The sequence below is a fragment of the Chelonoidis abingdonii genome, chromosome 1 (genome assembly GCF_003597395.2).
Source record: "Chelonoidis abingdonii isolate Lonesome George chromosome 1, CheloAbing_2.0, whole genome shotgun sequence".
Lineage (NCBI taxonomy): Eukaryota > Metazoa > Chordata > Testudines > Testudinidae > Chelonoidis > Chelonoidis abingdonii.
In genome coordinates, this window is record NC_133769.1 from 253,497,105 (window position 1) to 253,520,848 (window position 23,744).

Genomic DNA, 23,744 nt, shown 5'->3' on the forward strand with positions numbered 1-23,744 from the left:
GCAGAAGAAATGTTCGCTGCCAAATTTACACGTTGGAAGTGCTTGTAACTATGTGCTGTAATCCAGCCCAGGCGGAATGATGAGGTCACTGCAACTTCATCTCCCTGCCACTGTTGTTGATGCACCAACTGCAATAATATTTCAAGTCACTCCCTGTCTCTCTGGATAGTTAAGGGAAGGTCAGCTATTTTTGACTGGCCACGGCCTGATAGAGAAACAGAGTAAAGCTCTTCCATCAATGTCCTAAAATAGAAGGGCTTTTCCATCTGTCAGTCTGAAGTCAGCCTTGTGGAACACAAGTCAGGGAACACAAAATCAACCCACCAGGCACAGGGAAAAACAGAAAGGCAAAGAAAGAGAAATTTGTTCAAACACAGGCTGCATACTGCAACCCGCACCTATTGTCCACTTGCCTAATTTTTTACTTTGAGAGGGTTGATTTTTAAAATAATAATAATAAAAAAATCAGATTCATTTGGAATCAAATCAGCAATGAAATTGAGTGTGGGGATATTTTTTGGAGGCTTCTTCGGGGCACTGGGAGTTTTGCTCTTTTTGGTGGCCTTTGGGACAGATTACTGGCTTCTTGCTACAGAAGTTGGAAGATGTTCAGAAGGTCCAAACAATACCACGGTTAGTATGTATATTTTTTCTTCAGAATAATAGCTGGCATTAGTTTCACAGATGTGTTAATTTCTTCTTCATGTGGAAAGAACATACTGTATGGACACTAAGTCTGATTCCGGTGTTTATAGGCCTGATCCAAAGCCTACTGCAGTTAGTGGATTTTTATTTACTTAATTTGGCTTTGATCAGGGCCATTGTGCTCAGAACCACGAGATGCGATCTGAGCTTTTGACAAAGGAGTTATTGTACAGGTTTTCTTTAAATAATCTGCATTCAAATAAGATGCGTTTTCTTATTATTTTCAACTAAAAACCTATACTTGATGGGATTTGATTCTGTTAGCTACCTGAAAAATGCGTTGAGTCTGCTCGTGCATGCAGGCTACAAAGATTGTGTTTGTTTTGCCCAGGAGGAGAAGGTCACTTTCCACCATGAAGGTTTCTTCTGGAGGTGCTGGTTTGTTGCAGATGTAGAAGAGGAGACTAACAATATTTGGAAATTTTGGTACAGTAAGTGTAGTTTATATTTTTACATTACCTTTATCATTTTGATGCAAAGGCTGAAATTCTTTTTGTTGGTCATCTGGTGCAATATCTATATATATACATATATGCTGTTATCTCATAAATAAGGAGTCTCTCTCTCTCTATCACACACACACACGATTCTGGCCCCCCAAATGATTGCTTTTACTGCTCTGGCAGTGCAAATCACCCTTACAGCTTCCCTAATTGGGCATTCTCCCTAGGTCGAGGAATCCCCGGATGGCATGGAGCTGACAGTGCTGGTATCTCTTACTCAGGCAAAACCCTCACTGAGGTTAATGGAGCTTTTGCCTGAATATGAACTTGGAGGCTGGACCCATAGAATTCAGTCTGCCACTTTAGAGAATGTGTTTAAAAGTGTTCTACTCAGCACAAATACAACTCATGATCATATAAATACTAGACATTAATGTTTAGGTTTTTTTCCCCCTAGCCAACCAGTCGCCGTCTAAGAATTGCACACATGCCTATCTTTCTCCATTTCCTTTTATTCGAGATGAACACAACTCAACCTCCTATGACTCTGCAATCAGTAAGTACTTTCTTGGCTTCAGATGTATACAGTGCCTATAATTTCAGGAGAACAATTTGGATACTTCTTTATGAAGCAGCTGTTTATCATTTCATGCAGTTTAATTAATGGAGCTTTGGAATTCCATAGTCCATATGATTTTAAACTGTGTTTGAAATTAAAAATATAAGTAAAAATTCTATCATTTCATTTCACCAGGACTGGACTGCTCATTTCTGGAAGCCATAATATTTAGGTTACTATTCAGCAAAGACTTAAGCACATCCTTAACATTAACCGTGTGAATAGTCCCATAGAAGTCAATGAGACTACTCACAACCTTAAAGCTGAGCATGGGCTTAAGGCCTTTGCTGGATAGGGAGCGTAGTTTGCAAATGTAAAATTTCCTTTTTAAGTGTGTGTTTTTCTGTTTTCCCAATAAACAAAATATCTTCCCCCCAAAATTTTAAAATTGAATATAGTATAAGAATATAAAAGAACCATTTGATGTCTTCAAAGAGCAGATTTATCTTAAACTCCACTAAATTAAAAGTCAGTCTCATAGAATTAGGTTGTCCATGTGATGAATTATCCTACTGCATTTATTTGTGCTTTTCTTTGATTGGTTGAGTTAGTGGTTCCCTCCAGAACGATGTTTTTTGTTCCTGTGTCTTTGCGTTGGGCTTGTAATGGGGTTTGATCACTGCTGGGATGGCTCCTTGTGGCTAGGTCTAGAGGTCAGCTCTTGCTTGGTCTGGCACTCCCTTCCATTGGTTCCTACACCATGTCCCCCACCCCCCTGGGATTTGGGGTGCTCCCTCTCCGTGACTCGACCTTCCAGCCAGATCACTATTTAGTCCTCCACTTCCAGGGTGTTAGCATCCCACTGCACAAGCTGTCCATATCCCATTTCAGACAGTCTTCTGGTCCAAGTCCAGGTCCACTGGCTGGTAGGGGAACCCTGGCTCCCCACCATCTCCAGATTCCATTCCAGGGACCTGATGCCTAGCAACCATCATTTGCTCAATTTCAGACCCTGTTGCTATTTCCCTGGGCACCTTCCTACCTCACTTTTTTGTCTTCTGCCCCACTCAGGATTTACCAATGCGAGCTTCTTCTATTTGCAGTGGCTACCCCACCCCTCTCAGCTTCTTGTCACTCTATAGTCCGGGGTTTACTCTCTCCATACATTTCCTTGTCTCTCTGGAGTGACTGTAGAGCTTCTCCGTGTAGCTCCCTCCTGCTCTCAGCTTCCTGGCTTTATTTAAGCCCCAGCCTGCTCCTGTCCAGCTGGGCTTCATCTTCAATTAAACTTTGTCCCTGGTTCTCCTCCAGGTGCAGCCTATAAGGTCAATTGGCCATATTTAACCAGCTCATGCCTTGTGTGGGGTGGTGGACATATACTAACTTGTGGGGGAGGGTCTGGGTACCTTCTATCCTGGAGTTGCTGAAGTTGGGCCTGCAAGTCATCTTGCTCCGTCTCTGGGTCACCCACCATGAGAAGTAGTTTACTCTTCTCTTCTGTGATGTTCTGGTATTTCTGCTAACACCCTAAGGCTTGTGAAGCCACTTCCATGGCTTGCTCTAAGCTACCAACTTCTCTTGTAACTCCTGCCCTGGGTCTGCTCTCCCTCAGCATCCTTTCCCTCAGGGTCTGAGTTCCCCATTGTATATTAGTTAATCTCTGTATTTGTCCCACTATCATTCAGTTTTATCTTCATGGGACCATTTCTTCCTTCCAGTTCCTTCCCACTTTTCATCATTATAGACCAGATGGCTTTCTCTACTACTGCTACTACTACTATGCCTCTATTGAGGGCAACTGTCTCTTCCTTTCTTGATATCTTGTCCTTTACCTGGCTATGTTTTACCTTCTTGTGAGGATTATGCCTCCTCACATGTCCCAGTTCCCCACAGGAAAAAACAGACACCTCTGCTTCCTGCTCTCGCAACAGGTGGGACTCTTGGTCTGTCCTGTGTTCCTCCCTTCAGGACAAGCCCTCTTGTCATGAACTAGCTAGGGGGATTCCCTTTTGTAACTGTTCCCCCCCACCCCCCCAACAGGCATAACACTCTCTTGCCAGGCCTCTGGCCTCCTGGCCCTGAGATCTCTTTTCTGTTCCCTTCTGCAGCCTCTGAAAATTTCTTCTCAGAGGATCTTAAATAAATATTGCTGCTGTTCTGCTAGCATTGCCAAATAGTTCTGCGGGTATAACTGTGCTTCCCACTGACTCTGTTGGTTCTCCAGGACCTGTGTAAGTAGCACCTGGATCCCCTTTGGTTGTTTTTTTGTCTCCTTTAACCAGAAGCAGAAACTCAAGGGTCCAACTTGAGAGGGTGTATCTGCCTTCTGCAGAAAAGGTCTCTGCACACTGTCGCTACAGTGTCTCTTTCTAGTATGGCGTCTTACCCTACCCTTGTATTGGAGGTGACTGCCATGCCCACTATGCTTCACCAGATTTGTAACAGGGTACAATTCACTGCTGGGGGCATCTCCTCATGGCTGGATCTGGGGACTGGCTCTTGCCTGGTCTGGAAACCCCTTCCTTTGGTTCCTCACACCATGGCCCCTCTCTCTATCTCTGGGACTTCGGGTGTTCCTCTTTGTGCCTCCATTCTCTGGCCAGTCCCTATTTAGTCCTCCCCTTCTGCAGCGTCAGACAGTCTTCCGGTCAAAGTCCGGGTCCAGTGCCACTTTCCCAGTGACTGCTAGGGGAACCTAGGTCCGCCCTCTGTCTTCAGGTTCCAGCCCAGGGACACTATGCCTAGCAGCCATGGCCTGCTCAGTCTCAGACCCTATTGTCGTTTCCCTGTGTGCCTTCCCACTTCACTTCTCTATCTCCTGGTCCCCTCAGGATTTGCCAGCCTGAGCTTTCTCTGATCCCAGTAGCCACTTCTCTTGGCTTCTTGTCAGACTCTAGTTCAGTTTAGGATCCCAGTGCTTACTCTCTTCCTAGAACTCCTCCCTAGCCAACTTCCTTTCTGTCTAGGGAGTGACTGCAGAGCCCCTCCCTGCAGCTTGCTCCTGCTCACCACTTCCTAGCTTTATACTACCCACAGCCTGCCCCTGCCCAGATGGACTTCATCTTCAGTTAGACTTTATCAGTCCTTGGCTCTCCTCCAGATGTAGCCTACCAGGTTAATTGGCCCTTTTTAACGTGCTCAGGCCTTGTGTGATGTGGACACCCCATCAGAGTCTTACTGATATGTTTGCATGTATGCAGTGTAAGATTTCAAAACATGTACTCTCCTAAAGTGAGATATTTGAAATAATAACATGGATATTGTACTACAATATCTCTAACATACTGTAGTAAGGACATTATTTTCTGCATTATGATTGGAAAACTGAGTTTGTGCAAGTGCCATTTAAAACAAATTGGGCCAATTGTTGTGACGTTGCTGTCAAAGGTCAAATCGTAGATTTTATGGACTCTAGGGGAAATTATTTTTCAAATGATATATGCTGGATGTCTTTCAGTCTCATAATGTATAGATACATGACTGCTGTATGTCCTTGAACCTGCTCTATCCCTATTAGTAAGTGTTTTCAGGATTTGATTCTTGTTGCATATACTGCTTACATAAGAAAATAACTTGTGCTGTCAACAGTTCTGTTGACCTTTTAAAAATATTAACTAGTAGTCCAGGAGAAGGTCAAAGGTGGCCAATCAAGATCATAGGTCAAACCCATGACTTTGCAGCACACCAGAGAAATTTGTCTTTCCAGTGACATATTGTGGAACCTTCCTCTCCTAATAATGTAGGAGGAGTTTGCATCCATCCAATCATTCATAAATTCATAAGGAATCCCCAAATTACATTATATGATTACACAGAAGTGGACAAACAAAGAATAAGAATGAGAGAAAGGAACATCATCAACATTTCTTATTAATTTTAGTTAATATTTGCCAATAGATTCATTGCTCAAATATAATTTACCTAGCAATATTTCATATTAGGAGATTAAAAACAGAGAAAATTGTACTATAAGTGATGTCCCAGGAACTCTATATTCAGAGCCATCCCTACTATACAAATAGAAACAGTTGGATTGGTTTGGAGCTCATTAAAATTCTGGTAAGAAAGAGATTGTTTCTGCATCCAGTTCATGCCACACAAGTTCATTTTCAGCATCTGAGTCTAATTTTTTATTAGAGCAGATATTTACATTCAAGAATATTTTATCATGATCATAATAACTCCCTTTGCTATTTAATGCCTTTTTACATTATCATCATTTTTGCTAGTACAGAAATTTACCTATTTTTAGTCTAGCACTCTCCTATCCACAGTATTTTAGTAGAACAAGCTTTTGACAACTTGCAGGATCAGCATTTGTTAAATTAAGAAATACTAGAAGTGTATCCTTTTATTCTTAACATACTCTGGGTGAAATCTTAGCTCTGACGAAGTGAATAGCAAAACTGCTGTTGATTTCAGTCAATCCAGGATTTCACCTATTACTTTTTGTATCCATTTGGCAGTGTCCAATATTGTATCTCAACTAACCATACAATAAAAGGAAACTATTAAAATATTGATATTACTGCTTCCCTTTTATTTGTTCTTCTACTGTTGGTTGATGGTCCCAGCTTACCTTAACCTCAGCCTCAGTGTTGCAAAACAAATTCTATTATAACCCCCATTTTAACATGCTTATAACTTTCTCAAACATTCAGCCTTGGAGGTAAAATCTTCCACAGTTTGTCTCTTCCTGAAGGTGACCTGTTTTTTTTTAGTGAATCCTGCAAGCCATATTTTAACTGTGAAACTGTGAGGGATAAAAAATAGAACCACTTTTCCTTCTGAAAAAAATTCTAGCCACCCTTTTTGTAACATGTGTATTGCAAAAGAGATTCTCTAAGCTCAAACAAAAGTTATGGGATTGATGCAGGAATTACTGGATGAAGTTCTGTGGCCTATGTTATGTAGGAGGTCAGAATAGATTATTTCAGTGGTCCCTTCTGGCCTTAAAATCTATGAATCTGAGTAAAAACAACAACTGAAGTTTTAAAGCTAAAACGTGTGAAAAAATATAATATGTATGTAATTTTCAAAGGTGCCTAAATTTTTCTTAAACTATTTATTTTTCAAACCAAGTAAAGGCAAAGTATTTGGCCCTGTATATGCTATTTGACTTTAATGGGCTTTGCATCATATCAGAACAATTTGGCGCTAGCTGCAGGCTGTAGCAGAAACACTAATATTCATGCTTTTCTGGTCCCACACTGAGATCAGTTATTTGTGAAAATCATTTCCAGTTTGCCCAGCTAAAGATGCTCAGGCAGAGGAAAGAAAACAGTCTCCCAAGCCAAGGAGTTTCTAAACCTAGATTTAAGTAGCACACACAAGGCCAAATTCCCTGCTGGGATAACTCTGATAACTTCAATGAAAATTTGGCCCAAAGCATTTAGGGGCAACAGTTCAAAGGGGCCTCAATCCACCCTCCATTTGTTTGCTTATTCCTTTGCATGCTCAGTTTTCAAGCTGCAATGCTTGTATGCTCAGGTGACAGTGATCAAAATTGCACATACGGATGGAGGCCTTAGAGTTTGTGGCTGTCTTTAAACACTGCTAGATACATTTAAAATACAAGTTTACAAAACATCAGGCACAGACCCCAATTCATTCTACTGCCGAAACTCAGGCTGCAATGCCCTCGGTGGGCAACTCCGGTAGAGAGATGGTGACACAAGCCACCCAGAATCCTGGCTTTTTCAGAGAATTAAATATATTTTGTAGTGTTCCTGGTTTTCTTGCATTGTAACCGCCCCCCCACATGATCAGCTTTTAACAGTTAGAGTCACAGCTTCAAAACTGTAACTTGTTACACTTTATACAGTCACCATTATTTTGTGTTATTTTACATGTTCACTTTTGGAAACACCATATGTCTCTTGGTGATAGAATGACAGTTTACAATGACAGTGTGCAGATAATAGGCAAACACCTACAGACTCTAGCTGTGCTGCAATTGGCTCCACTTACACTGAATTTCATAAAATAATAAAAGTTACAAACGAACAATGAAAGAAAACCAAAATTATTCTGTGCATAAATATATGAATAAATCATCAAAATACATTAATCAGAAACATGCACACTCATTTGTAGTCACGTAATTCTCATGATATTAGAGGGAACTGCACAGATAACATTGCACACTATTTTGAAAAAGTAGGGGTATGGTATTAAAATAGTAATGTATTGATGTCATTATTAATGTATTGTATCTCATTACTTATACCAGATCACTTAACACCAACGTTCAAGTAGTATCTGCTATGTTGTTGAATAACTTTTGCTACAATGTGTTTTTTGAATTAAAGAAATATTATTATTATTCTTTCAAATCTGGAACTGATTGTGCAGGTCTTGCAATGCAAATAGTCCTGATTTGCACATGTAATCCCATTGGCCTCTTTGGGACTATTCCCAAGAATGAGGGTTGCAAGATTTGGTCCCTAGTCAAGACATTAATTTGATTTTAAAATTGATGTTTTCAAACTGATTTGCAAATAAAGAGCCATTCCTCAACTGTTGTAAATCGGCATAGCTCCTTTGAAGCCAACTCAGAAAGCCACTCAATTTCATGAATGTACACTGATTTCTACCAGCTGAATAATCTGACCTATAGTTTTTTTCCTGATCCCATCTATTTATATTTTGTACAGTACTGAGCACACACTGTCAACACTTAACATATAATACATAATTATATGGATGCAGAATGTCCGTAGAGATGAGGAGAATTTCAGTTTTTTCAACTATTATGTTTTGATGACTGAATCAAATTTTTGGCAGGTGTGTTGCTGTTTTGAGACCAGCCTAATAGAGCTAGCATACATTTCTAGTCGGTTAGTCTGTGAAATATTAGCCATGGCATTTGAAAATAATAATTTCATATGTTACCTCTAGGGTTTCTATCTCCAGAGCAAGAATTGATAGTACAGGTATATATTTGAGCCCAATAGCTTGCAGTGTAGTACATTAATAAAGGAAACCTTCCAGCTATACATTTCCAGGGAGAAATATTTAACAGAGAAATGTATCAGGAGCATGAAAATTATGTGTGTTTTACTGTTAAGATTTAGTGGGTTTTTTGGGTTTTTTTTTAAAGAAGTAATTATTACTCAGGGGTAATTGCTGATAATGGAAATCTTATGAGAAAAAACTGTCTGGCAAGGTTTATGGTGTTTCCAGCTGGGTTTCAGATAGGATGGGCCCAATACTCATAGGATGGGCCAACTGATCTCCCTTACATTGATTTGACTTCAGGGGAGCCACTCCTGATTTACACTGCTGTGTCAGGCCCTCTATCTCTAGCTTTTATTTTATATTTTTTGGGGGGGACATCTTGATACTTCTGTCCCTGGCAGAAAACAAGAAGGTAAAGAAAAAAAAGTTTTAGTTCAGGGTTGGAGTTTGTGGGTTAATGTTCAGGTCAATTCTTATCCAAAACAGTTAGCACTCCTTTATCATGATTACATACACCTGTACTCACACAGGTCAAAAAGGCTTTTGGCTTTACATTATTTTAATAAATGTATTTTTTGCTTTAAATTGTTGCTTTCTATAGAAATGTATTTGGTATGTTCTCTGAATGGACCAAATTGTAAGGCATTTGCAGTTAGAGTTGTAGGTGTTGCAGAAAGAAAAATACAATAATTGGTATGGTTTCATGAAATTTGGTATTAACATCTCCAGCTAGAGATTTGTGCACACCCTCCTTACAGTTGTGTCCTCAGCTAGCCTATGCCTGAATATCTTATTTTATAGTTTCTGGGGTATATATCACCCTTGCACATGCTGTGTGTACTGTGAACTAATTAAGTCCTGATTCTCAGCTGCATAACATTTCACAATATATTTGTCACCAGTGATACTTTAGATGCCCTCTTTCTTTGGAAAATCCTCTCACATTCCTTGATGTAAGATTTAAAACATGTGAGAGTACTGCTTAATGAAGCCAATATGATCATGTCCTATCATGTTTCTCTACAGTCATTGACACTGTCGTACTGCTGTAGTTACATTAGGCACCCTTTAAGTCTTTCTAGATCAAACATACCACTAATTTTCTTCTCTATCTATAGCACAGGTACATAATACATTAAAACACCAGATCATAAATTCCTTTGCTAGCAGGGGTAGGGACCTATTTCTCCCAGCTACCATGGGAACCATTTCTCAACATTCAGTTCACTGCTGAAGACCAGCCACTTCAGCTCATTAATAAATGGTGTAGAGATGCTCAGAAGGGAATCCCCTTAATCCTCAGTTGGAAAGATGATGGTCAGGGTTTCGTAAATAAAGAAGGCTAATAAGGGAACAAGAGAATCAACCTGAGTGCTTCACTTGTGACTGAAGATGTTCTTCAGAAAAAATAAATAAAAAGACAAAATTACATGCTAAACAATTTGGAAAATTGGTAACACATGAAAATGTTAATGTTCCTATGCTCTATTCGGAATGGAGCAGAGCAGACAGCCTATTCTCTTGTTTTGTTCCAAGCACTATTATATTTTCAGGCTTGCCTAACACTCCCAAGGGAAGTTGTGTGTTGAGATGAAGGGAAAGTTTGCTGAGCTGATTTATGGAACTGTTCAGTTTTAAATTATTGCACCATAAAGCGGTGGTATCTAAGATAAATACTGTTGATAGGGTTACCTCAGAATGTGCAGTATTCCCTTGCACTTTCTTTCTTTGACTGTAGGAAATCCCTTAAATACTACTGAAGTTAACTAACTCAGTACATCTGGGAAATTAATTTACTTAGGATCTGATTCTTCCACCCTGGCTACCGTTGAGTAGTACCTTACTCTGAGCCAGAACATAGCCTATCCTAAGCACTCTCTCAAGGGAGTAGAAGGAGTGTAAGACTCCCCTTTAATACCTTGCACAGGTGCACAATACCATCGCTTCTTGCAAGCAGTCTTCCCAGAATGACTATGTCCCTCCTTACATAGGTGTAGAGAGGCAGGGCATGGAGAGAGCTTTGACTCTGTTCCCTTCCCTGCAACGTGCCCAGCAGCACACTGGCACATAGAGGAGTGCATGCTGCAACACTTATAGACCTGTTGCAGTTTACTCACTCCCCAAAGCAGCAGAGAGACAGAGAGATAGTGATTTGGGGAATTATAATCTCCCCATCCCAGGCTACTTCAGGCAGCACAACAACATACTGTCCCTTTCTATGGGCTGTATTGTAAACTTAGGAGTAGCAGTGGTTTGACTTGTGGAGTAAGGTATTATTCAGTGTGAGTAAAGACTGCATAATTTGACCCTTCGTTTTCCCAGGTTGTTGGCAAGTTTTTACATATCACTCTTGTGCAGTTTGGGAGTATTTTGTACTTTCATTTTGGGCACTTGTGGTAGCCCATGTTGATGGCTAAGAATGCATTAATGCATAGTACTCACTATATACACAATCAGTCTAAAATAAAATGGCATTGTTACATGTAAATTAAGCTTTGAAACATTTAAGTCTTGGTTCTTAGACAGGCCTCATCGCTTTGGTTTCTAAACATCTTCCAGAGTTTAAAATAATGACAGAAATGTGTATTACATAATCAGATAAAGATACTCCCTATTCTGCCCCCAAGGGGAGTGAGTTAGGTGGAATTTGGTGTATTTATTCCTGAGATGCCAATAGATTAAGTGTTACTGTGTTGGAAAGCAAGGTCAAAGAAGTGGGATATGCATTTGGATCTGAAGGTAGTGAGGTTCGTGGTCATTCATAGTTCCCATTGGAATGTATTCTAAAGTCAGTGGTCCACCACCAAGAATGACCTGTGTCCTGCACACACAAGCCCTTAGACAGCTTCAGTGTTATTGAGAAGCGGAGTTGGTGAGATCTTGGAGAATGAGGGAGTCCTTTAGTTATCCTGGGTCTAAGTGCTTAAGGACCTGGAAAATGAATACTGGGATCCTAACGTTGACTTATTGTTCAGTAGGAACCCAGCAGAGTGGAGAAGTACTGGGGTACTGTTGCTGACACGGCAAGCTGCTCCATTTTGACCTGTTACAGCCTTTTCAAAGAATGATGGTTTCAAGCCACCATATATGGAATTGCAATATTCCAGGCTGGAGGTAATGAAGGAGTTCATGGACACCTGGCCAAGTTGGCATGTTGTTTCCTAGCTAGTGATAGATGAACAGAGACATTTTTTTGTGGCTGATGCTGTGTGGGAGGCCAGTTTCAGTGGACAGTACAGAAGGACTCCTAGACTTCTGACTACCTTAAAGTCTGTGGCAAATTTCCTTGACTAGTGGAGACATCACATAGTGACAAGCACTGTAAAGTCTTTCCCTTTGACTACCAGAATAAATTCATTCTTGCTTGAGTTTAGCTTCAGCCAACTCTTTCACAGCCATATGCTGATCTTGGCTGGACATTAGGATAACTGAATGACAGAGGGCTTCATGGATGTTGTGAAAGATAAATAGCTGAGTCTAAAAATTGTTGGCGTTTCAGTCCATAGAGACTCACAGTTTGTCCCGATGCCACTTGTAAATATTGAATAGGCTAGGAGAGTGGTCTGAATCCTATAGAGTGCCACAGGTGAGAGCTCTGGTGCCAGGAGAGAAGTTGCATGTTACCACCTTCTGGATGCTGCCCTTCAGGAAGGAGGCACACCATAGAGTTCCCCCAGTCTAGTGCTACAAATGTCATTGACAAGTGAGCATTTCATTACTGGTAGTGCTTCCCTCCATGTCTTTTACCATGACTTCTCCTTTTTCCCTTTTAGGAGACAATCGTTAGGATAATTTTTGGCAAATATATAGTGGATTTGAAAAATCCCAGTTTTTGGTTTTGCAAAGTTATATACTCTTGCTTGTCTGCTTTGCTTCACTTTCTAGTGTGCAAAATTGGCAATTAATGTGTGGTTGGCTGCAAGAACAGAGATTGGGATCATCATAGCAGTTGGCCACTGTTTTTACGAGTCATAAGTAAGTATTTAAAACAAAAAACCTGGAGCCATACATACAAATGTATATATACACACGAACCACCTGCCACATGTAGATGTTAGCAGGATTTAGTTTATAACTAATAAGATAGTTATATTATTAGAACTGGGAAAGCTTTCCTTATTCATGTGAAGGTTTTAATGAATCTGAATTAGTTACATTTGTACCCCCTTTTGTGTTCATTTTCCATGAACATTTGAGTAAATCAAGGTCTGCTAGTAGAATTTTCACAGAAAGCAAATTTCAAAGCTGTCTGTATGAGTAGTTCCAGAAAGTAAATATTCAGATTACATACCAAGATTTTTATGCTGAAGTTGCTTGTGTTCTTGTCCGCTCAGAAAACAGAAACAATTCCATGTGACTTTTCTGACCAACCATAAAGATACAGAGGAAAGCTTTTGCCAGGTCTGTTTTTGCCAATATGTCCTTTTCTGTATGCGACTTTCAAGTCTCCTGAGCCGCCATCACAAAATAGTTGGGTAGTTATAGACTAGTTTAGCAACTTAGCTTTTAAATGGGGAAGTAATGTCCAATGGGCCTGCAGATTGTGATGAAACTTCCTGAACTACCAATGTGAATATCACAATAGGACACTTCTTCAAAGGGCCAAGACTGAAGGCCTTGAGAGATTTATTCCTTCAACCCCTGATTCACTGTCCATTAAGTAAGTCATGTAAGTATATGTTTACCTTTAAATATGTGCTTAAATGCTTTACTGAACTGGGGCCCTAGTTCCCAGGAGGCATCTTTGTCAACGTTCATCTGTGAAGGAAGAACCCTTTGCACTGGATGTGAACCTAAAAATAGAGTTAACTGCTCTGATAGCCACTCTAGGACAGATGATGGAAGGTCAGTCCTTCCTACCCCTGAGCTGGACCATGGATGCTAGAGGCATATGATTACCTCTCTGAAGCTTTGACTGATTAATATTTGAAGCTCAGTTAACAAGAAGGCATTAGTTAGCATATTATAACTAACACATTCGAAAAGGCAGTGTATTCTTCAACTCAAGCTAAATTGGTCAAGTTAAAGCTGTAGACTTTTAGAACACATTACTTAGACGATGTTAACTAACATTGTACAGTGTACCTTAAAATCCTAGTCTAGACAAAATCTGAGTGACTGCAGAGTGGCTGCTTCTGAAGAGCTGTAAATTTGAAAATTTCAGTTTACAAATCCAAATGTAAAAGCTGCTTAGTTGTGTCATGCCAACAACAGTAGTACCTCTTTTTCTTAGATGTTATTGGGTTTGCATGCTTTTCCTTAGACAGGTAGAAATATTTTTACTGATTGAATTTCCAGAACTCTGCAGTTTTCAGATCCAGAGTCAGAGATTGTAACAACTCCTAATTTGGCTAATCGTAATTGCATTAGTATACCCTTCTTAAATTTACAAGAGGAATTAATTTTGCTATATTAGCGTTTGTCAAATGATGACTTAGCATAAGAGATGTGCAATTAACCAGTTAAAAATTATTGTTAGAAACATTTTTTTGGCCAATGTATTACAAAACTCTTAGCCCATTTATCACCAGCTTCATCCATTAATTCAGCGTGGCTTGTCCTTGACTAACAGGGTTTTGTGAAACTTTACATTTTAAATTTAATAAAGTACAAAGAGCTTTACTGACAGAATGGGTCTGATTAAAAGCACTTAGTTGTTCTTCAGAAACATCATTTACATTTTTCTTTCCATTTTTGCTGTGTTAGGTTTTCTTAAAAACTATTCAGGACAGGATCTTAGATTGTTAGTGGTGATATTGGCCCAGCACTAAGAATATCAATATGTTACTTACTACTTTTCATCCCCCTTCAACTTTGGTAGAACAATTGTATCCAGTCAAGTTGAGCAGTGATCCAAACATTTCCCGGCTACTGTTTTGGTGCACCATTTTTTAAACTACTTAAATTTGGTCAGTAAAAGAACCTATTAAGCATACCTACGTTGTGTAAATACAGAGCTCCAGGGTTTCATACTCCTCTGTTATCTATTTCATGATCACCAAATAAAATCTAGGGTTCAAAACTAATTCAGTCCATATGGTAAAATATATCCTCAATGGAAGCAGTCCTGGAATGACTGTTTGGTTTGATAATAAGAAAAAATGAAAAGAGAAAAAAAATCTTTACTACAAAACTGTATTTGAGTTCTAAGGATGTTTGTGTTCTTTCCCTCTTTTCTGGTTTCCAGTTTATCGTGGTATCTGGACTGTGCTCATGCTCCTGGGGGTGATCACTGTTCTGGTGGCCAGTTTCTTCATCATCTGTGCAGCTCCCTTTGCCAGCCATATTCTGTACAAAGCAGGAGGAGGCATTTTCATCACTGCAGGTGGGTGTCATGTACACTCAGTCAATGGTAGTTGTCAGCACAGTGGGGCTGTTTTTCTTGCTTTTAAATATTTACCTGATTAGCCCCCATAGTAAAAAAAAAAAATCCTATACTTCAGTGCTCTGGGTATGTCAAGGGCCTCACTTGGAGATGCTATTTCCAATGTTTCTTGGGCATAAATCTGTATAAAAGTTACATTTTGATTAAGATAAAGACCCCCAAAATTTAAGTTAAATCACACAATTACATTTCAGTTTTAGATTAATTTTCACAAACAAAATGAAATCATATTTACTAGTGGTGCCCGTGGTAACATGATTTCGGAGTGCTTGATTTAAGGTGATATTTTTGCAAGAAAAACGATCATAATGGACTTTATTGAAGTTGCAAGCCACAGTACATTCATATAAGCATTATATCAGAAAGATTTTGATTGAGATTGGAGTGCATGGGATTCTTAGTATTGTTTGTAAAGTGAAACTTGAATAAATAGTAGCTCTAAAAAAATTATCAGCAAAGGATGGCTTATTGCTGAGTTCCCGTCTCCTTGGGAAATTGTAACCTTAAAGACTCTTCTGACTCTCAGGTGTCCTAAATATGTCCCCTAGTTAAAGTTCATGTGTTGATTTAGATTTCATTTGTTACACACTTAGCATATTTTCCTTTTTTTACATTTTCTTTATTGAAAATGTTTATTATTATCCAGGAAATATGATGAAGAGCAAAATATGATGTGTATAGGAATAGTAACAGTCCAGTTAAATTGAGCGGAACAGTACAAAACTGGAGAAGTTTTTGTGTGTTTCCATTGGTTCTTGCACATCAGAGTACAGAAAGAAAATTTTCTAAAGCAGTAGTGTCCAGATGTATAATATACATTAAAATAAACACTAACAACATATATGCAAACATGCTGAGGCAAAGGCCATTTAGGCCTATTAACCTGGAGACTGATGTGTATTCAGAAATTTCAAAACTATTGGGCAAATTGCAGGTGAAAGCGTACACTGCAATATAAGCCCAGGGTTAGTTGGGACTTGAATCAGCTGACCTGTGTTAGAGAATCTGGGCCTTGAGTGTCTACACTCATTCTTAACCCTACGTTAAGACTTTTCTAACTGGGGCTTGAATCTGGGGCTCTGGCATCCACACTACACTATGCAGACTTGAATCAAACCAACAATATCCCAGACTCCCTAGTGTCCTTCTGAAATATGGCTGCTAGGGTCCTTTGAACATGGTTCACTGTGGGAAATCTTTATTGCCCACCCTTCACATTATGGGAAGTTTGAACAGCCTGCCAATGCAGCCTGTCAAGCAAAAAGCAATGCAGCCCTCCTCCAAAAAGTTCTCTTGTTTGTGCTTTCACTCTTGTGTCAGGAAACAGGGAGAGGTGCTGGTGGACATTTTGGCAGCCTTTTCTGACCCACCAAAGGCATTCAATAGAACTTAGGATGGAAGAGGAAGTGGAGAAGGCAAAGGAGGAAGAGTATGGCATGGCAGACTAGCATGGGCAGATGCTGCTCAGTACCCTCAGTATAGCCACTGATGCCCGCTGCTTAGACCTGTGCTTCTGGCACAGGGTCACAAGCACAGACTGGTGGGAGCACATTGTCATGCAGACCTGGGATGACCAGCAGTGGGTCCAGAACTTTTGCACGAAGAAAGCTACATTTCTGGAGCTTTGTGAGCAGCTTGTCCCAAGCCTCCAGCATAAAGATACATGCATGAGGTCTCCCTTGCTGGTCCAGAAGCAGGTTGCTACAGCCATCTGGAAGCTGGCCAGGTGTAGGTTCATTGCCAACCAGTTTGGTGTTGGAAAGTTGACTGTGGGTAAAGTGGGGGCAGAGGTTTTTGAGGCAATCAGGCATGTGGTTTACCCCAAGATAGTGGGCATAAAAGAATGTCAGTGTGAGGTGGCCGTGGAAAATACACCCTTGTCCAGAGGGTGCCTACCTATCTGGAGTTCCTGCTTCAGGAAAAGTTTGCAGCTATCAGCTCCCAGGATTGGATCAGAATTCATGAAGGAATCAACAGGACACTGCATTGGCTTTCCACCTGGCTTATCCTGTTATGGCTGCATGCAAACACGCAGAACTCCACAGCCCTCCTCCAGCCCACAGCCAGCACATTTCTGGATAAAAATTCAAACCACAGTTATATTTGGGACACAGGATTTTGTCACTTATGGTTGATATGGACCATGTCTGATTGAAATGGACTAGTTCTGGAAATGGAAAACATTTCCCCAAACACATGCACACAGTTGACTGTTTTCAGGCAGCTTCATAGACAGTTGAGGATTAGAGCAGCAAGCTTAAATGCATGGCAATGTGATGTTATTACTTTTAAGAAACAGGAATGGCCCTTGCAAAAATCTGTGTCTTTCCAGTAAAAAATACACTTTAAAGGTGTACTTTACTGTTTGCATTTCCCAGGCACCCCTTTGAACTCCATGTGGTGGGGGCGGGGGAAAAGGAGGACAACAAGGCACTAGCCATTAGCAGATGCCCTGGCTAGCAGCATGTTTCTCATAACTTTTGCATTGGTTCTTAGAGTAGAAATATTTCCCATTAGTGTAGCAATTAACATTAAATTGGAGCCAGGAACCTACTGGGATCAGGGGTGGCTTCTGTCCCTTCCATGTCTGCTTCAGACTCATCAGCGGGAGGTTCCTTGCAGGAGTATCAAACAGCTCCTCCGAGTGTGGACCCAGAATTTGCTGCTGATCCTGTTCCAAGGCCTGCTCTGGGACCAGTTTCAGCAACGGAATGACTTCCTGGTCCTCAGTCGGTGCCTGCTGCTGACTCTCATTAGTCTCCAGGCTGGATTCTGGGGCCAGCAGGGCACCATTCTGGCTGATCAGGTCATCATGGACCACGATTGGCTCTGTGCTGGGTGCAGTGCCCAGCACCTGGTCAAACTTCTCATAAAATGAGCAGGTTTTTGGTGAGTTGCCTGAGGTTTGGTTCTGATTTCTGGTCTTCCAGTACTCACTTTTGAGCTGCTTAATCCACTCCCTGCACTGGTTATCAGTCTAGTAAATGTGCAAAGTTGCCAGCTACTTCACTATGTGCTGGTATGCATGATCATTCCTGGTACTTTTACTAAAGGCCATAGTTGCGCTGTCCTCAGACCAGAGAGTCACCAAAATCTGGCTGTGATCCCACGACCATGAAACAACACGCTTTGCAAAAGGCTTGTTCTGCTCACTCTCCATTGCAAACACAGAAGGCTCTCTAATGATGTTTGCAGCTCAGTGGTCAGACGACAATGGAAGGGTTAATGCTGTTTTAAGTTGAGTTGATTGGAGATTGTTGGGATAGAGAGGACAAAGGAAGCTGGCCCATGGTATTATAAGATAGTTTTGGTGGACTCCCAGCACCTGAGTCAAGCAGGACTCCATCTACACTGCACAGCAATAGGGCTTGAACCCTGACTCCTGGCTTGATATGGGCTCAGACCCTCCACCCCCACAGGATCCTAGGATCCTAGTTCGAAGCCTGAGTCTGAGACATGTGTGCAGATGGAATTGGGGTTTAGTGGCCCCCCCAGAGACTCTAAGCTGCTATGAAAATACATGAAGGGTGCCGAAAAAAGGCATAAGTTTTAACCAACCTAGAGTCCCTCTAAACTTATCTCTGAATTTGCCCTAAATATACTCTCCTATATTCCTGCTTCCTTTTGTACTGGTGCTTACATTTTACATAAAAGAATAAGCAGTGTTATGCTATTCCCTCACTTATTGACTCCCATAGCTCATTGGAACTGGTTGCCATTTTCCATCAAAGTAAAACTTTCTCAACAATAACACTATATTGGCAGGTTATTAAGTTGCAAGGGTATTACCTCCTTCCCCCACTACACTTCATCTGCTCCTCTTTGATGGTATAATGTAAATATTACAAAAGCACAAACACTCGGAGCTGAAATTGAAACTTTTACTCTTAACTCACATATTACACAATATATAGTCTCCCAGTGTACAAGTGCACAATTGATATGGGAAAGCCCTGCATAAGTACTAAGTATTTTATATTATTATTATTATTACTGATTATTTAAAAACCCCCAAACATTTGCATTTGTTCCTCTAGCTCCCACTTCATCATTTCTTTTTTATAAGTTAAGAATTTATAGGAAATCACAGGGTATCTTTCCTAGCTTTAAATGCCTTATAAATCTTTATGCTGTGGTGTTGTTGCCATGTCAGTCCTGTGATATTAGAGAATCAAGGTGGAAGAGGTAATGTCTTTTACTATCCAATAAAAGATATCACCTCACCCACCTTGTCTCTCTTGTACAGCTTTATTCTTTTACAGGCTAACAATCCTTGGAAGTCCTTTTTTCTTTCTCTCTCTCAGAGCTCTTATTCAGAAGACATTAATCTGGACTTGTGAGACAGCAGAATATTTTCATTTGTGATGAGGCAGTAGGAAAGCAGTATAAACTAGTGGATAGGGCACTGAATACACTTGGGTTGTATCCTTGACTGACACTGGTCTGGTGAGTGACCTCGGACAAGTCACGTCACATCTCTCCATTTCTTCTCCCACCTTTTGTCTATTTTAATTGTAAAAGTGTCCGGGAAGGCACTACCTCTCATTATTGGTTTGTACAGTACCTAGGTCACTAGGGCCCTAGTCTAGGCACTACTGAAATATCAATAATAATGAAGAAAAGCTGAGAAATTGGACAAAATCCCACTCTGATTTACCAGGAGTGATACCAAAGAGAATGATTTGTGACATTATCTGGACTGGTACATTTTGAACCAAAATATGGCTGCTAGAACCAGTGGAGAACATGTGTAAGTGTGTGTGAGAGCAATGTGGATGGAAGTAGTATGCCTGTGTAAGGAATAATGCCTGCTGGATACTTGAGGAGGTGTATTGAGAATGCTGGCCTTGCAGCCAGAGCTCCTCCTTCAGTGCATGCAACAACAGTGGCTTTCATAGTGCAGGCAGTAAGTAGCATTATGGCTGTCTCCGGTGTGAATATATTACAGAAGGGGAATGGGTGCATTCCATAACATACTCACTGACAGCAGTAAAGCCTATGATTACCATTTGCCTAATCCTGCAAGGTATTGTGCATCTTCTAGGATGAATTTAGAGTCTTGATGGGACTCACTATCCCCTGTGAAATGCACAGCACATTGCAGGATCAGGCCCTTGTGGGCACTTAAGATTAGGAATGTATTGAGGATTATTTCATTTTTTTATAGATAGAGGCAGAATATGTGAAGAGAATGATGGCTTCTTTTTAGCTGCTCAATTAGAACCAAAATCGCCCTCAGATGTAACATGCCAACACCATTATTATTCTATGTGAGATCTGGTGCACATATCTCAGATCTTACTATCTCCTATTAAGGTCCCAGGAGTGATAATGTCAGTGGTTAGAGTGTGAGGGAAGTCTGAAGTAAACCTGAGGACAAAAAGAGATTATAAAAAATTGCCTGCAAATTAGAGGACTTCTAATCTCCTAGGCACAAGCAAAAGGCTCACATCATTCTGTCCAGCACCTGTTGTCTTCACATCTATGTAGTGAAAGATTTGTGCTATAAACAGCCACTCTACATTGACAAGTGAAAGGCATTTCTATGAGGGAAGAATGAGTATTAAAGGCCAAGAAACTGCCTCTTGAATTCATAGACATTTCTAAAGGTTTTGTATTCTTTTTCTTCTGCAATATGCAAAAGTATTTGTCTGAAAGAAATTCAAAAGAACAAATGGTAACGACAGAAAAGAGTGACCTCGGAGAAGTCCATGTCTTATCACACTGCACAGTACTGTGTATCAAACGTGTGTTCTTAAAAAAAAAAAAATGCAAAATGGAAAGAAAAGCGAGGAGTAGGGGGGAGAAGAGTATTTATTTATCCTAATCTCTCTCAGACATATTTCATATTCTAGAAATAATTTCGCCCATCATTCCTGATTCATCCAACTGCTGTTTTATTCTATGCTTTGCAAGGGCAAATGGACACCCACACCATTTGCAAAAGGTCTAGAAGCTCAAAAATGTAGAAATATACCACAGTCTGAAATGTTGCTAAAAATATCTGTTTCATAAAATTGTGAGGTTTTTTGTTTTTTTTTTATCTCAGTCATTTTGGCTGGAAGCTTGACCAAGAGAGTTCACGACAGATTGTCAGCATAAGATTTCCCCAATAAAGATATTCATTTTGCTACAATCTGCTTTGTAACCAACTGAGATTCTAATTATACTTTGAATGCATGCTTGCTAGATTTTTATTGGCATGCCTAATATTTAGAAGGAGAGAGATGAGCTAGTGGTCAAAATTTTTACTATAAAAATAAGATGGAGCAACCACAGCAAATTATTTAACAGTAAATATTTTCCTGCAACCTTCCACAAGTGATGTAAACTTTATCTAAATAAATACTCATTACAAATGAAGCACATACTTTTGATCTCACTCATGTAAGGTTTACACTGACTTTGCTATTTCTCGTGATTTACACTAGTGAATTAGCTTGAAAGTGAGGCCCAAAGCTTGTACATATCGGGGAATATACAGCATTATGTTGATTTAGCTTGTTGTCTCAAAGCTTCAAACACCAAAACTAGTTATGTTTTTCTTATTATCTTGTAGAGAAACTTCCTTAAAAAATTATTATATCGCCTGTATATAAAATGAAGTACTTACATACTATGGTAATAGTTGCCAATTTAAAAACCCTTAAACATATAAACACAGAATAAAACAAAAAAAATCACTGTTGCTTGGTAAGATTTTGAATAGTCTCCCATCTCTATGATTCCCATTTAGTTAAAATCCTTGCTTGTAGTATTGACACATACCTGTGTGTGTGATAGGGAGCTCTACTTACTGCTGGAAGGCACATCCTCCTGGTTCTTCTGGAGATTAGCTCCACCAACCAGACACTCCGTCCTGTGATTGCACTCCATCTCTCTCTCTCCTCTCTCTCTCTCTGTGCAGCCCCTCTCATCCCAGGAGCTGCTGCTTTCTTTCTGTATGTTGGCCCTCCAGCCAGGTCACGCAGCAGTTTTCCCTTTCCAGGATGTTCATTCAAGGTCTCTCTCCACAGGCAGTGTGAGGCATAGGGTGACCAGACAGCAAATGTGAAAAATCAGGATTGAGGTTGGGGGTAATAGGAGCCTATATAAGAAAAAGACCCCAACATCAGGACTGTGCCTATAAAATCAGGACATCTGGTCACCCTAGTCAGGCAGTCCTCACACTATGTCTCTTCAGCAGTATTCATATCCACTGCCCTTAGCTTTTCCAGTCAGCAGTGGTTGGTAGGGGAACCCAGGCCCACCCTCTACTATGGGTTCCAGTCCAGGGTCATGTAGTGAACAGTTAAGGTCTGTATCTACATCAACTTTACTGCTCTTACCCATGGACTTCTTCCTACCATGCTGCTTCTTCCCTTCCTTTCCCCTTACCTCAGAGAGTGGCAAGGGGGATGTGAGCGAAGGGACCACAGGCTTCCTCCCTACTGCTCCCCACATTGTTGCCAGCCTTCTGGCTTTATAGAATCTCTGTCTATTCCCTCACAGATGAGCTTCCTTCTAACTAGCGTCCCACACAGAACCTAAATCTCCCCCTTTGCAGCCTAATTGGCTGATTGGACCCACCTGCCCTAATTCTGCTCTCTCAGGTCCAATGTAGTGAATACACACCAGTGCACTGTGATATATGCTTCACCAACCAGTTATAATTGATACAACAATTTGGCAGCTTGAATATGCCAGAAGGCACCATGATCTTTTGCACAGGTTGCAGGACTGGAACTTAGAAGATGTACCTGAGTTTTATTATTGGTTCTGCCACTGATTTCCTATGAGACTTTGAGCAAATCACTTATGACCTGGTTTTCAGAGGAGCTGAGTTGTCAAGAGTAATGGATGTATGCTCAGAACCTCTGAAAATCAGATTAATCTCTCTGCTTCGTTTATCTTTCTGTAAAATGGAGATAATTATATTAATTCATGCTTATATAGTGCTTTTTATCTGGAGATCTCTTAGCACTATATAAGGGCTGAGTGCTGTTTATGTGATTCTGTTAATAATTCTGATATTGCATGTTTCAGAAAAATGCTCTTACATGTTGTACATAAGGTAACGGCTAACTATGTCAGTCCACAGGATTATTGTTTTTACCTTTTGTTTGGTGCTAATTTTGGAATATTTAGCTCTTGACTCTTTCACACCTTTCTGTTTTGCTAGAAAGATGTGTTGCAACCACACATTAAATTGTCTCAAATGAAACTGGGAAATTCTTATTTAAGAGTCAGTACCTTACTACTAGATAAATGTTTAGGGCTCTAGTCCCCATTCAGTAAGCAAACAGCTTCTCTTTGAATCAATATCACTATGTGTTAAGTACAGGAGGAAAGTCTCATTAAAGATAATGAAATTTAAACGTGCTTAAAGTTTAGCACACACGTGTGGTTTACTCAATAGGGATGATTTACTAAATGGAAGCCTCCAACCCTAACATCAGACATTTCCAAGCAGATGATTTAGAAATAAAGCAAACACTGTATGCTGATGATTTGCTCCTCAGATCCTGACATTGCTATTAGAGGGTGTTTTTCTCAAATATCTCGAAATCAGAATGAAATTGGCAAAAAAATGGGGTTTTGCCTTGTACTAAATTCTGCTTCCCAACCCATTTTTTATGTTTTCTTCTGTGATAGAATGCACAAGGATTTAAGTTCTGAGTTGTCCAATTTTTGCCTGACTTTAATTCATCAA

The 23,744-nt window shown here is 40.2% G+C and overlaps 1 protein-coding gene across 1 annotated transcript in view; it reads left to right on the forward strand.

Annotated features, from left to right (window-relative positions):
• The first annotated feature begins 261 nt into the window (after positions 1-261).
• The window catches only part of TMEM182 (transmembrane protein 182), a 30,422-nt gene continuing 6,939 nt past the window's right edge, over positions 262-23,744 (forward strand). The window contains exons 1-4 of the mRNA XM_032790283.2: positions 262-633; positions 1,037-1,136; positions 1,606-1,704; positions 14,855-14,992. Coding sequence (XP_032646174.1) covers positions 493-633; positions 1,037-1,136; positions 1,606-1,704; positions 14,855-14,992 — 478 coding nt within the window. The 5' untranslated portion in view covers positions 262-492. The remainder of the gene's footprint in view (positions 634-1,036; positions 1,137-1,605; positions 1,705-14,854; positions 14,993-23,744) is intronic.